The following is a 12,269-nucleotide window of genomic DNA, read 5'->3' as shown; positions in this document are numbered from 1 at the left end:
ATACGTCTCTAGGGCCCCCACAGTGCCTGGATCTGTGGTGTGCATACAGTATGTCCCTCAGTTAAATAAATGACCTCCATCAGGAAGCCCTCAACATGGCAGCTCAATAGTGGCTGGGACATCAGCCAAGGGCAGGGCTTGGGGTGCAGGAGGGTGCAGGTGCCTTGGGAAGCCGGCCAGCCTCACAGGTGCAGCAGTCTCCTGTGGGTGGCAGGTAGCTGAGCTTATAATCACAATACCACGGGCTCAGTTTTCATCATCCAACTGAGGGATCTTATTACAGCTGCAGAAGGGATTAAGGCTCTAGGCTGGAAATGTTCGTGGATGCAAATGGGAGATCCTGGAATCTTCTAAGATGTTTGGTTCTCACCTAAGCTTGTCTTCCACAGGGGCTAACAGTATGAAACCCGAGTTTTCCCTTCCCACAGGGGAGGCTGTGTTTATTTATCACCAAAGCCACTCCTCAAAGGAATTGATTTTTAGGTCAAGGGTCACTTTGCTTAACAAGGATCATACATTCTATTCCACAACAGAGCTGAGGTGTAACGTGCAAACACTCCTGGGGACTTGAATCCACACTGGGATTTAATGACTGATGAAAGGTCAGAGGTCAGGGTGTCCAGGGAGGAGTGCACCAGGCATTAGAGTAAGAGAAGACTTTGGTTGAGGGCTTCTTTATGTGTCAGGCACATGGCTTTAGTGTCACACTTCAGTTTCTAAAGAACCTCACCAAAACATGATGGGTATAAATATTTGCTTCATATTGCAACCGAGGAAAGGAAGCTCTGGAAATATTAAAATAATTTGTCTACAATTACAAAAAGAGCAAAGTCATTGATCCAAGATTCAAATCCAAATCTATATGTTTTCAGAGAGCACTCTTTTCCTTGATTGGAGAAAAGAAAAAAGGGGTAGGTGTTCAGCCTAGCGGTTGCACCTGCATCCCACGCTAGAGTGCCTGGGATTCAGGTCTGGCTCTGGCTCCTGATTCCAACCTTCCTGCTTTTGTGCACCATGGGAGGCAGTGGTAGTGACTCAAGTAATCAGGTCCCTGTCACCCTTATGGGGAACCTGGGTTGCATTTCTGGCTCCTGGATCTGTCCCAGCCCCAGATCTGGCCATTGTGGGCCTTCGGGGTGTGAACCAGTAGATAGGAACTCTGTCTCTATGTTTCTCTGCCTCTCAAATAAATGAATTAAAAAAAAAAAAAAGGAAAAATGAAAGCAAGTGAGACTCACAGTTTAAGAATGAAGTAGTACTAACAGGCCCTTCCATGACGACTGCTGTGTGTGTTCCACTTATCTTTTATTGCTCTTTGCCCCCAGATTACTACATGGGGTGGACACCTTTACCTCTTGTAACTCTTCTTATCTCTTTATTTTTAAATTCAGTGCTTATACTACTTTTGATTCATTACTTTTAGGTTTCTCATTGTGCTGGATAAAGGTTAAATCTTCTCTCACTTTTCCAGTATCACAAATTTTGCTTACATTCATATCCAGTGCTCACATTGTTTTGCTCATAACACACCAACGATGAGCCCAGTCATTTGAATAAATTCCTGCACAGAGTTTTGATTCTCCTGCAGTTCATTGCCACTCCCACCCCCCCCGCCCATTTACTTCATTTTTTTAGTTTCTTTTAAAAAAAATTCTTCTTTGGTTTTTAAAATTTATTTGAAGGGCAGAATTACAGAAAGAGAGGGAGAGACAGAGAGACAGAGTGATCTTCCATCTACTGGTTCACTCCCCAAATGGCCACAATGGCTGGAGTGGGGCTGATCTGAAGCCAGGAGACAGGGAGCTTCCTCTGGGTCTCCCACATGGGTGCAAGGGCCCAAGGACTTGTACTATCATCTGCTGCTTTCTCAGGTGCTTTATCAGAGAGCTGGATTGGAAGAGGAGCAGCCAGGATTCAAACTAGCACCCATATGGGATGCTGGTTCAGTAGGCAGTGGGTTTACCCACTATGCCACAGTACCAGCCCCTTTCTTAGTTTCTATTTATAATTTCCTCACCCTCCAATAGCCTCAAATTAAATGTCCCTCATGGTGAAATCTACCAGATAATGAAATTTCTTTTTCCTCCATTATCCTCCTGCTCCAGTCTGGACTGGTTGCCCTCCAGGCTTGATGACATCTTTGACCATTTCGTGGATCCTGCATCTTTCTTTCTCATCGTCCCTTTCCTGTTCTGTTTAGACAGAACACTTTCTCTAGAAGCTTCCTGAAGGAGGGGCTACAGAGCTTCCAGCCTACAGTGCTGTTGGCCATTCCAACGTCATTCCTTTTTTTTTTTTTTAATTTTTATTTATTTATTTATTTATTTTTGACAGGCAGAGTGGACAGTGAGAGAAAGAGATAGAGAGAAAGGTCTTCCTTTTAGCCATTGGTTCACCCCCCAATGGCTGCCGCGGCCGGCGCACTGCACTGATCCAAAGGCAGGAGCCAGGTGCTTCTCCTGGTCTCCCATGGGGTGCAGGGCTCAAGCACTTGGGCCATCCTCCACTGCACTCCCTGGCCACAGCAGAGAGCTGGCCTGGAAGAGGGGCAACCGGGACAGAATCCGGCACCCCTACCGGGACTAGAACCTGGTGTGCTGGCGCCGCAGGCAGAGGATTAGCCTAGTGAGCCGCGGTGCCGGCCTCCAATGTCATTCCTGTAGAATCTTCCTTCTCGCTCTCTTTTGTTGGTAGTCTTACATTTCACTGTGGCACCTGCCTTGTGAGTTTCACCTTCCCCAGTTCTACTGTGTCAGCCACTGCCATCATTCAGCTTTTTGGACTATGTCAATCACAGTTGCAATGTCTTTTGCCTTCCTTGTATTTGAGTGACCTCCAAGAATTGATAAGGCAGAAGGGCTTCACCACCTTAGAAAGATTCCTCTCTCTCTGTCACTCTGCCTTTCAAATAAATAAGTGAATAAATCTTTAAAAAAACTTCCCAAGGCCCTGTTCCTGAGGACTACTGTGCCATACTCCTTCCTGGATGAGGCGCCACCTGTTGCTTTACAGAAGAGGCATCTGTTTCCTCCCCACTGCAGCCAAAAGGACAGACTAAAAGTGCATCTCCCACATCATCCTTCCATCTAAGGCCCTGTGCACATAATTTTTAGGGGGTCAAGCCCCTTGCCAGCTGGACCACCCATCAGCCGGGCTTCCCACTGCACGGCTTGCAGTCCCCAGTGGGCCAAGTCCTTCAGTCCATGGCCTCACATACTGGTCCAGCTGACTTGATTCATTCAATGAAGATGTATGGAGCACTTACTATGAGTTGCATACTGTTAGGCTTGGAAAATGATAATGGTGGTCATTGGTAAGCATTTACTAAGTTCCAGTATGCCGTGTGCTTTCCATACATTATCATTTTGTCTTCATAATCCTTCTGTCAAGCAGGGACTGCCATTTCTCCTGTTGGCTGATGGACGCTGAAATGTGACTATCTTACTAATTCAGAGTCCTTGTTCTTATGCATTACTTTAAGGACCTGGAACCAAACCTGAATCACTGAGCTAGGGGAGGCTGGAAACACTCCTCCGCAATCCTCTGCTGGACCACGGGAGCTACTGAACATGGTTAAAAAGGGGGAGCAGAAGCATAGCAGCCAGCACCTCCCAACACTGGCCCTAGAGTTGCCTGGTGAGCCCCATCATGCCTGTGGATGGCTGTCATTCTCTTTCCCTGCTCAGCTGAGGTGTGATTCACCTGCCTGCTGCCTAGTGGTAGGGAATGGTTGGCAGAGTTAACTCCTACAAGGAAAGCCCATTTATCTAGGCCACTCTAAGGGTGACGAAGTTACTGATTACACTGACACAGAATATTCCACCATTTCTTCTAGTTTTCTCCACTTTTTCTTGAGACATCTTTTTTGACACAATCTTTCTTTAAATTCTTTTTAAAGGCCGACATTTGGTCTAGCAGACAAGATGTAGGTTAAGATGCCTGTGTCCCATGTTAGAGGGCCTGGGTTCAAGTCTCCAGCTCCTGACTCCAGCTTCCTGCTGATGCAGACATTGGAAGGCAGTGGTGATGGCTCAAGTGACTGGATCCCTGCCTCCCATTTGGGAGATCTGAACTGAGTTCCTGGCTCCCGGCTTTGGCCCTGACTCGGAATGGACCACTGTGGGAATCTGGGGGAGTGAATCAGCAGATGGGAGTACACACTTTCTCTCCCTCTGTTTCCTTCCCTCTCTGCCTCTTAAATAAAAAAATCCTCTTCAATCCATAGACTCTGGGGTTCCCATGATGACTATAATTAAAAAAAAATCTCTAAGTAAAGACTTTTTGAGAAAACTTTGATGATCATTACATACAATTCTTTTATAAGTAATGCACAGAACTCAAGGGTGAGGAAGCAACAGACACCAGGAACTCCAGCCCTTCTTCTAGATTAGGGATCATTTGTGAGTGACACACCAAGTCACAGTAAACTCTGAAAGTATAAAACCCTAATCAGACTGGCTTTGTTCTTCAGCATTGGAGACAACCTTAAGAGAAAAAAGGTGGACCCGTGTGTGTGTGTGTGTGTGTGTGTGTGAGAGAGAGAGAGAGAGAGAGAGAGAGAGAGAGAGAGAGTAGGAACAGAGAGAGACTAAAGAGAGCTACATACAAACATGCTTATTTTTCTCCAGTCTAAGAGGAGTTGCCATTAGAACTAATAGAAGCAACACATGCTCCCCTGTGAGGCTTCTAACTGACAGAGGGATGCCTTTATGGTAGAGAAGAAAAGCCAGGGGCCGGCACGAGCCCTGGCTCCTCTACCTCTGACCCAGCTCTCTGCTAATGGCCTGGGAAAGCAGTAGAAGATGGCCCTGGCTCTTGGCTTCGGATTGGCTCAGCTCCAGCCATTGCAACCATTTGGGGAGTGAACAAGGGGAAGGGAAGACCTCTCTCTCCCTCTCTGCTTCTGCCTCTCTCTAACTCTGCCTTTCAAATAAATTAATCTTTGAAAAAAAAAAAAAAAAAGGCGGGGGGGCAGCACTGTGGTTAATCCTCTGCCTGTGGTGCTGGCATCCCATATAGGCACCAGTTCTAGTCCCGGCTGCTCCACTTCTGATCCAGATCTCTGCCATGGCCTGGGAAAGCAGTGGAAGGTGGCCCAAGCACTTGGGTCCCTGCACCCATGTGGGAGACTGGAGTAAGCTCTTGGCTCCTGGCTTCAGATCTGCCCAGCTCTGGCTGTTGCCTCCATTTAGGGAGTAAACCAGCAGAAGGAAGACCTTTCTCCTCTCTCTCTGTCTCTCTCTCTCTGTCTATAACTCTACCTCTCAAATAAATAAATAAAATCTTAAAGAGAGAAAGGGATAGAAAAGTCAAACAGCAGGGTCCCATTTGGATTTCTGCTCCTTGTTCGAGAAGCATGTCATCTTGAAGACCAAGTGGAATACTCATGTGAAAAAAATTCAATAATGACATTCACAGAAATTGCCGTGGAAAAGTTCCTAGCTCAGCTCACAGCTAATTATGACCCTCATGAAACTGTTGACTCTGCTAAAAAAAAAAAAAAAAAAAAAAAAAAAAAAAAAAAAAAAACCCAGAATAATATGTGCTAAGCCCAAATATTTTTTGGCAAACATACTTCTATTACTTTCCTCAACTAACTTAGACATGTTTCAGGGACAAGGCTTTAGAGGTTCATTCAGCACAATATGTTCGTGCCTTTGATGTGCCAGGTACAGATCTCGGTGCTGGGGATTAGGCAGTGGATAGAGCCCTGCTTGCATGGAGCTTTCATTTACTGGGGGGAGGCAGACAAGAGTCACATAAACTGTGCTGTCAGCAGTGATGAGTGCCATGAAAAGCAGTAGTGGGGTGGGCAGTGAGGTGTTGGATAAAGAGGAAGAGGGGACTCTCTGAAGAGGAGATATTGGGCAGGTAATGAATGGAGTGAGGGGTACGAGAACTGGGGCAAGAGCATCTTACACTTCCTTCTGTGCCACACAGTAGCTGGTATAGACATTGAACCAAGCAGGTGCTAGCACTAGCAGTTGATTAACTTAGTGATCCTTTAAGTTTGTTTTATATTGTTTGAATAGACTGAAGAAATGAGAGCCTGATGAGTTTACTGCATGGTCTAGCCCAGGGCTTTTGTCTGAAGGAAGACATTTGGCAATATCTGGAGACATTGTGATGATCCTGACCTGAGAAGGGAGGCAACTGCAGCTTGTGGGCAGAGGCCAGTGATGACACTAAATGTTCTACGTGCACAGAGAGAGTCCATGCAATAAAGAATTAATGAACCCAAAATGTTAGCAGTGCCACTTAGAAGCCCCACCCCAGTCCCTAGGCTGGCCTCCAGGTCCTTGATGACAATCAAGAGCCCGGACAGGAGGAGCTCTTGCCAACACCCCATCAAGTTGGCAGGATGTATGCAAACAGGGTACACATCCAAGGCCCTTGGCATTACCTTGGGGCATCTGTTCCAAGCCTGGTGACAGACTTGCTTGGTTTCTCAGTCACATGGGAATTTACTCGTTAAACAGCTTTAAGTCAAAGTTTCCCGCACGCTTTTGACGTAAGAGAGAGGGCAAGAAGACAAAATGTGGTCTCTGCCTAGTTACCTAGAGCTGCAGCCTAGTGAGGCGGGGAGCAAGAAGACAAACACCTGCAATGTGGCAAAGGACACAGAAGGACAGAAACAACATGACATAGGGAAGAGAGTCCCGGCTCATTTGGAGTGGCCCAAGTAGGTTTAACAAATGAGAGATCATTTGAAATGGGCTTTGACAGTAGCATTTAAAAAGCAGAGGGGGAGGCAGAGGATACGCTCGGTTCAGGGTAAGATGTAAAAACAGGTAAAAAGGCAGAGAATCCTAATCATGATCATAGTAATAGCAACTGACATCTGGTAAGGTCGCTCTAAAAGGTAGAGAAGATGCCAATCACTTTATCATACCAAACAGTTGTGATCTAAACTGCAGATTGATATATACTTGGCTAAAGCCCAGTATGGCCCAAAGTGACTTGAATTCTCATCCCTTCCATTTCAGAAAGATCTTAAAACATGGGGAGTGTTACCTGGGGTGAGTTGCATAAGTACCGAAGTAGTTCACCAATATACTGAATGACAGTGACATTGTATTTTCTACAGTCATCCCAGAACTGGCTGGCTGAAAATTTGGTCCTCAAAGCAATAGTAGCACCTACAGAGAAGGCATAGAAAGTGTCAATAAAGAAATGCTACCAAAAAACCCCCTCTCCAATTAGATTTATCATTTTTGAAAGGTAGAAATGTAAAAATAAATTATTTTCACAAATAACTGTTGAGTGTTTATTCAGTACAAAAAATGACTAAAATACAGGTTGTCCTATAGAAGCTTCCAATCTAGGGAAGAGAAGACACATAAAAAATCATTTTAATTAAAGTCAGTGTGCAGGATACCAGAGGTTCAAATGAGGTTCTTTTTTTTAATTTTAATTTTAATTTATTTATTTTTTTGACAGGCAGAGTGGACAGTGAGAGAGAGAGAGAGAAAGGTCTTCCTTTGCCGTTGGTTCACCCCCCTAATCAGCACTGCGCTGATCCGAAGCCAGGAGCCAGGAGCCAGGTGCTTCTCCTGGTCTCCCATGGGGTGCAGGGCCCAAGCACTTGGGCCATCCTCCACTGCACTCCCTGGCCACAGCAGAGAGCTGGCCTGGAAGAGGGGCAACCGGGACAGAATCCGGTGCCCCAACCGGGACTAGAACCTGGTGTGCCGGCGCCGCAAGGTGGAGGATTAGTCTAGTGAGCCGCGGCGCCGGCTCAAATGAGGTTCTAAGGGAGTGGGAGTGTGTGTGTGTGTGTGTGCGTGTGTGTGTAGATTAGTTCTTCTTGGGAGCAAGGGCTGAGAAAGGCTTATTTTGAAAGAAGGGACATTTACGTGAGGGGTTGAGAAATAAACATGAAAAGAGATGAGAGAATTCCAGGTGGAGGAAAAGGCTTGAGCATAAAGACAGGATGGTTCAGGTGTGGGGGATGCCTGAGACTCAGCGAGCCTGGGACTGGGATGGGGAAGAGTGGCTGGGTCATGGGACACTCACTGGGAGGAGCAGCTGCAGTCAAGGAGCACTTGGAAGTGCCAGGTGGAAGAGTCAGACCTAATTTTGGGGTCAGTGGGGAGCTTAGGTCTTGAGCAAGCAAGAGAGTATTCTTTGACAGGTTAGGTATTCGGAACAGTGGCCCCTGCAGATGTCCACATCCTCATCTCCACAACCTGTGAATGTGCTGCCTTGCATGGCCAAAGGGACTCTGCAGATGTGATTCAGGATCTTGAGATGGGAAGATTATCTGGGTGGGCGCAGTGTAATCAATCACAAGAGCCCTTACTCGAGGGAGGCAAAGTAAAGGTGGACGAAGGAGATGGGATACTGGAAACAAAAGAATGGAGTGATATGCTTTGAAGATGGAAGAAGGGGCCATGAGCCAAGGAATCCAGGCAGCCTCTAGAAGTTGGGAAACACAAGGAAATGAATCCTCCACTCCCTCCCTCCCCGAGCTCCTGATGGAACACAGCCCTGCTGACACTTTGATTTTAGGACTTCTGACCTCCAGAAAGTAAGAGAAGAAATGTATGGTGCCTGAAGCCATGAAATTTATAGTAATTTGTGATAAAAGCAGTAGCAATAGTAAGACAATTCATGGGAGGTCTCCAAGAAGTTCACGGAAAATGGGTATTAAGAAAAACTATGCATGGATTTCAAAAATTTTTTGCACCAAAATGAACTTATCTGTTTTTTTCATGTCTCTCACAAGGGTGCATGGGCCCAAGGACTTGGGCCATCCTCTGCTGCTTTCCCAGGCCATTAGCAGGGAGCTAAATTGAAAGTGAGACAGCTGGGACTTGAACCAGTGCCCATATGGGATGTCCATGCTGCAGGAGGCAGCTTTACCTGCTACACTGCAGTGCCGGCCCCATAAACTTATCTTTTAATCCATTTTTCCATGACTATTTTGAAGCACTCTCATATATGTATATGCATATTTGTCTTTTTTTCTAAACACACACACACAAACACATGTGACTACTTAAAATGAAATGCGATGTGGGAGAAAAAGTTCATAGTTTTGTTATAGAGGGAGAAAACTTCCTAGAAGAGGTGAAGATTGGACCAGGCCTTACTGTACAAAAGCGGCATAAATCCTGGGAGGAGAGGGAATGGCAACCCCAATCTGAGTAGTAAAGTTTGAGAAGGAAAGTGAAGAGACGGCAAGCCAGGTATTCTGAATAAAGCGGAGAAGCTGTGGGAATAGGGAAAGATAAGGAACGTGGACCAATGGAGAAGTTTAAATCAGTTGCTACGGAGATGAATATGGCAATTTCTGATGAGAAACGACACTGGAGAGTTATTTATGGAGTTGAAGAATCAGGTGTCTGATAAAGACCTAACATTTTAAAGGCATGTCTTCACTGATAGACTGGACATTTATGGCATTCTATTATTGGACAAACAGGGGCATGAGAAAATAAAAATTCTTTTAGATACTTCTTTGTGATGTATGAAGCAAATGGCCTTGCAAAAAACAACACCATCCCTAACAGATGGGAAAGCAGCTGAATTCTACATCCCTTTTCCTGATGAGCAGGGGGCCTCCGATGGTTCTTGAGAGAAAAAGCTTACCGGTCACGATACATCCGTTCAGGCCGATCATAAGTGCAGCACTGTGGTACAAGGGCAGGGTGGTGTAGATGATATCATCTGATTTAACTCCACTTGTAATGATGAGGCCAGTTCCTACCCATATGCGGTAATGATTGATTGTTGCAGCTTTTGGGAGGCCTTTGCAAAAGACACAAGAGAAGGCATGAGTGAGCCAAGACTGGCCATTCAAATGACTGCAAGAGACAGCTGGCTTAGGAAGGGTCATTACATCATGTTTAGAGAATTGCATTGTAAAACACCAGAGAGGAGATGTTTTGGGCTCTGTGGGATTATATAGTCCTCGTTGCAATGACTCCGCTACTGCGGCTGAAAGCCATCATCAGACATATAAAGAAGTAAGTGTGGTTCCAATAAAACTTTATTTTCAAAAACATGTAGCGGGTTGTTTTTGGTTCCCAGGCCACGGTTTGCTGACTCCTGAGTTATTTATTATAGCAGTGATCTGAAGAGAAAGAGAATGAGTATATATTGAATGCATGCCTATCATTTTGCAAGATGTTTTCAAAATTTCATTTAATTTTCATCACAAATTTTATGAGATAACTAGAATTATATTCTTCAGTCCACAGATGGGAAAGTTGAGATTCAGAGAGATTTAAATAGTTAGATTAAAAAGCCCACCAACTAATGACGGTCCTTTGTAATCACTTTTATTAATATCCTGTGTGCTATTCTAGAGTTTCTTTTTATCAATACAAGTATATATTAACATTTGCTTACTTATTATTGTCTTTTCCATTAAAAAATATGCACTCTTCTCTGCATTTTGATTTTTTTTTCCTGCCACTTAACAGTTTTTCTTGGAGATGTGTCCACGTGTGCACATAGAGATCTCCCTCATTTATTCATGTATTGATTCCCTCCCCTTTTGTATGAGGGCATTATCATTTGTTTACACTATTTGTGAAAAAAAGTGAAAAAAGCACTGATCTTATTATCTTCCAATTAAGTCTAAATTTTCGTATTAAATCAGGGAGTGTTCATTCTCTTTTTTTCTCCCTCAGATGGGTTTTATATTTGCTTTTTTAAAAAGGTTTATTTATTTGTTTGCTTGAGAGACATAGTTTCAGACAGAGAGAGGGAGATACAGAGAGAGAGAGAGAGAGAGAGAGAGAGAGAGGTCTTCCATCGGCTGGTTCACTCCCCAAAGGGCCACGGTGGCCAGACCTGAGCCAATCTGGAGCCAGGAGCCAGGAACTTCTTCCTGGTCTCCCTTGCAGGTCCAGGGGGCCAAGCACATTAGCAGGGAGCTAGACTGGAAGTAGAGCAGCTGGGACTTGAACCAGTACCCATATGAGATGCTGAGCATTGCAGGCAGATGCTTAACCTACTATGCCACAACACCAGCTCCTATATTTGTTTTTTAAAACATGTATTGTGAAGAAGTTCCACACTTGTTTATTTATTTAAAATTTTGTATTTGTTTTTATTTTATTGGAAAGGTAGACAGTGGGACAGAGACAGAGATCCTCCATTTGCTGGTTCACACTCTTCAAATGTCTCTCAAGAGCCAGGGTTGGGCCAGGTAGCCTGGAACTCAATTTGAGTCTCCCTTGTGGGTAGCAGGGATCCAAGAACTTGGACCATCACCCGCTGCCTCCTATGGTACAATAGCAGGAGGCTGAGATTGGAAGCAGAGTCAGGACTTGGACTCAGGCACTCAGATATGAGAGGCAGGCATCCCAAATAGCGTCTTAACTGCTCTGCCAGATGCCTGCCTCTAAATTTGTCTATTTAAAAAATTTTCAATATGCATATTACATTTTATTTATTTATTTGAGAGGTAAAGTGGCATAGAGAGAGAAAGAGGAGGGAGGGAGGTAGGGAGGGAAGGTGAGAGGTCGAGAGGGCAAGGTGGGGGGAGAGAGAGAGAAAGAGAGAGAGGTGGAGAGAGAGAGAGAGAAAGAGAGAGAGGTGGAGAGAGAGAGAGAGAGAGAGAGAGAGAAAGAGAGAGAGAGAGAGAGAGAGAGAGAGAGAGAGAGAGAGAGAGAGGTGGAGAGAGAATGAATGTTGTTTTATTTTCAAAATGCCTGTAATAGCCAGAGCTGGTTCAGGCTGAAGCCAGGAGTCAGGAACTCCACTAGGGTCTCCTACATGGGTGGCAGAAACTCAAGTACTTGAACTGTCAGCTGCCTGCCAGGTGCACGAGTAGGAAAGCTGATTTGGGAGCAAAGGCAGGACTTAATCCCAGGCACTGTGGTATGGGATACAGGAGTCCTAAGCATTGGCTTGATCCACTGCACCAAACACCTGCCCTCAGACTTGACAATTTAGTGCAGGATGAGAACTCCCCATAATTAACTGAGGACTCATTTTATTTAAATTACTTCTAGAATCAAAAGGTTTATAATTGAATTTTACCATTCTATTAAGAAATTACAAGTAGTATCTGTGCACAGTGGGAGCAATTGATCAATTATGTGATCCTTTCTGGTGGCATGAAAATAAATTATGTTCAACAAATTGAAGAAATGATAGACATGTGCTTTGAGCACCAGCTTTAGTGTAGTCATTCCCAGCTTCCCCTCCTCATATATTTAAAGGAATTATTTAGCAAAAGTGACTGCGTGAGGGGAGTTGGCTTTCGGGTGAGACTCAGATCCAGGAAGTGTGAGATTAGATGGGTGCTGAGG

At 44.9% G+C, this 12,269-nt stretch overlaps 1 protein-coding gene across 1 annotated transcript in view; it reads right to left on the bottom strand.

The window, feature by feature from the left end:
• Window positions 1–12,269, bottom strand: part of SLC27A2 (solute carrier family 27 member 2) — a 47,995-nt gene that overhangs the window by 17,961 nt on the left and 17,765 nt on the right. Inside the window, exons 3-4 of the mRNA XM_062205887.1 lie at window positions 9,595–9,753; window positions 7,015–7,139 (exon numbers count right to left, since the gene is read on the bottom strand). Coding sequence (XP_062061871.1) covers window positions 7,015–7,139; window positions 9,595–9,753 — 284 coding nt within the window. The remainder of the gene's footprint in view (window positions 1–7,014; window positions 7,140–9,594; window positions 9,754–12,269) is intronic.

Source organism: Lepus europaeus, chromosome 11 (assembly GCF_033115175.1).
Source record: "Lepus europaeus isolate LE1 chromosome 11, mLepTim1.pri, whole genome shotgun sequence".
NCBI lineage: Eukaryota > Metazoa > Chordata > Mammalia > Lagomorpha > Leporidae > Lepus > Lepus europaeus.
This window is presented reverse-complemented; position numbering and strand designations above follow the sequence as displayed.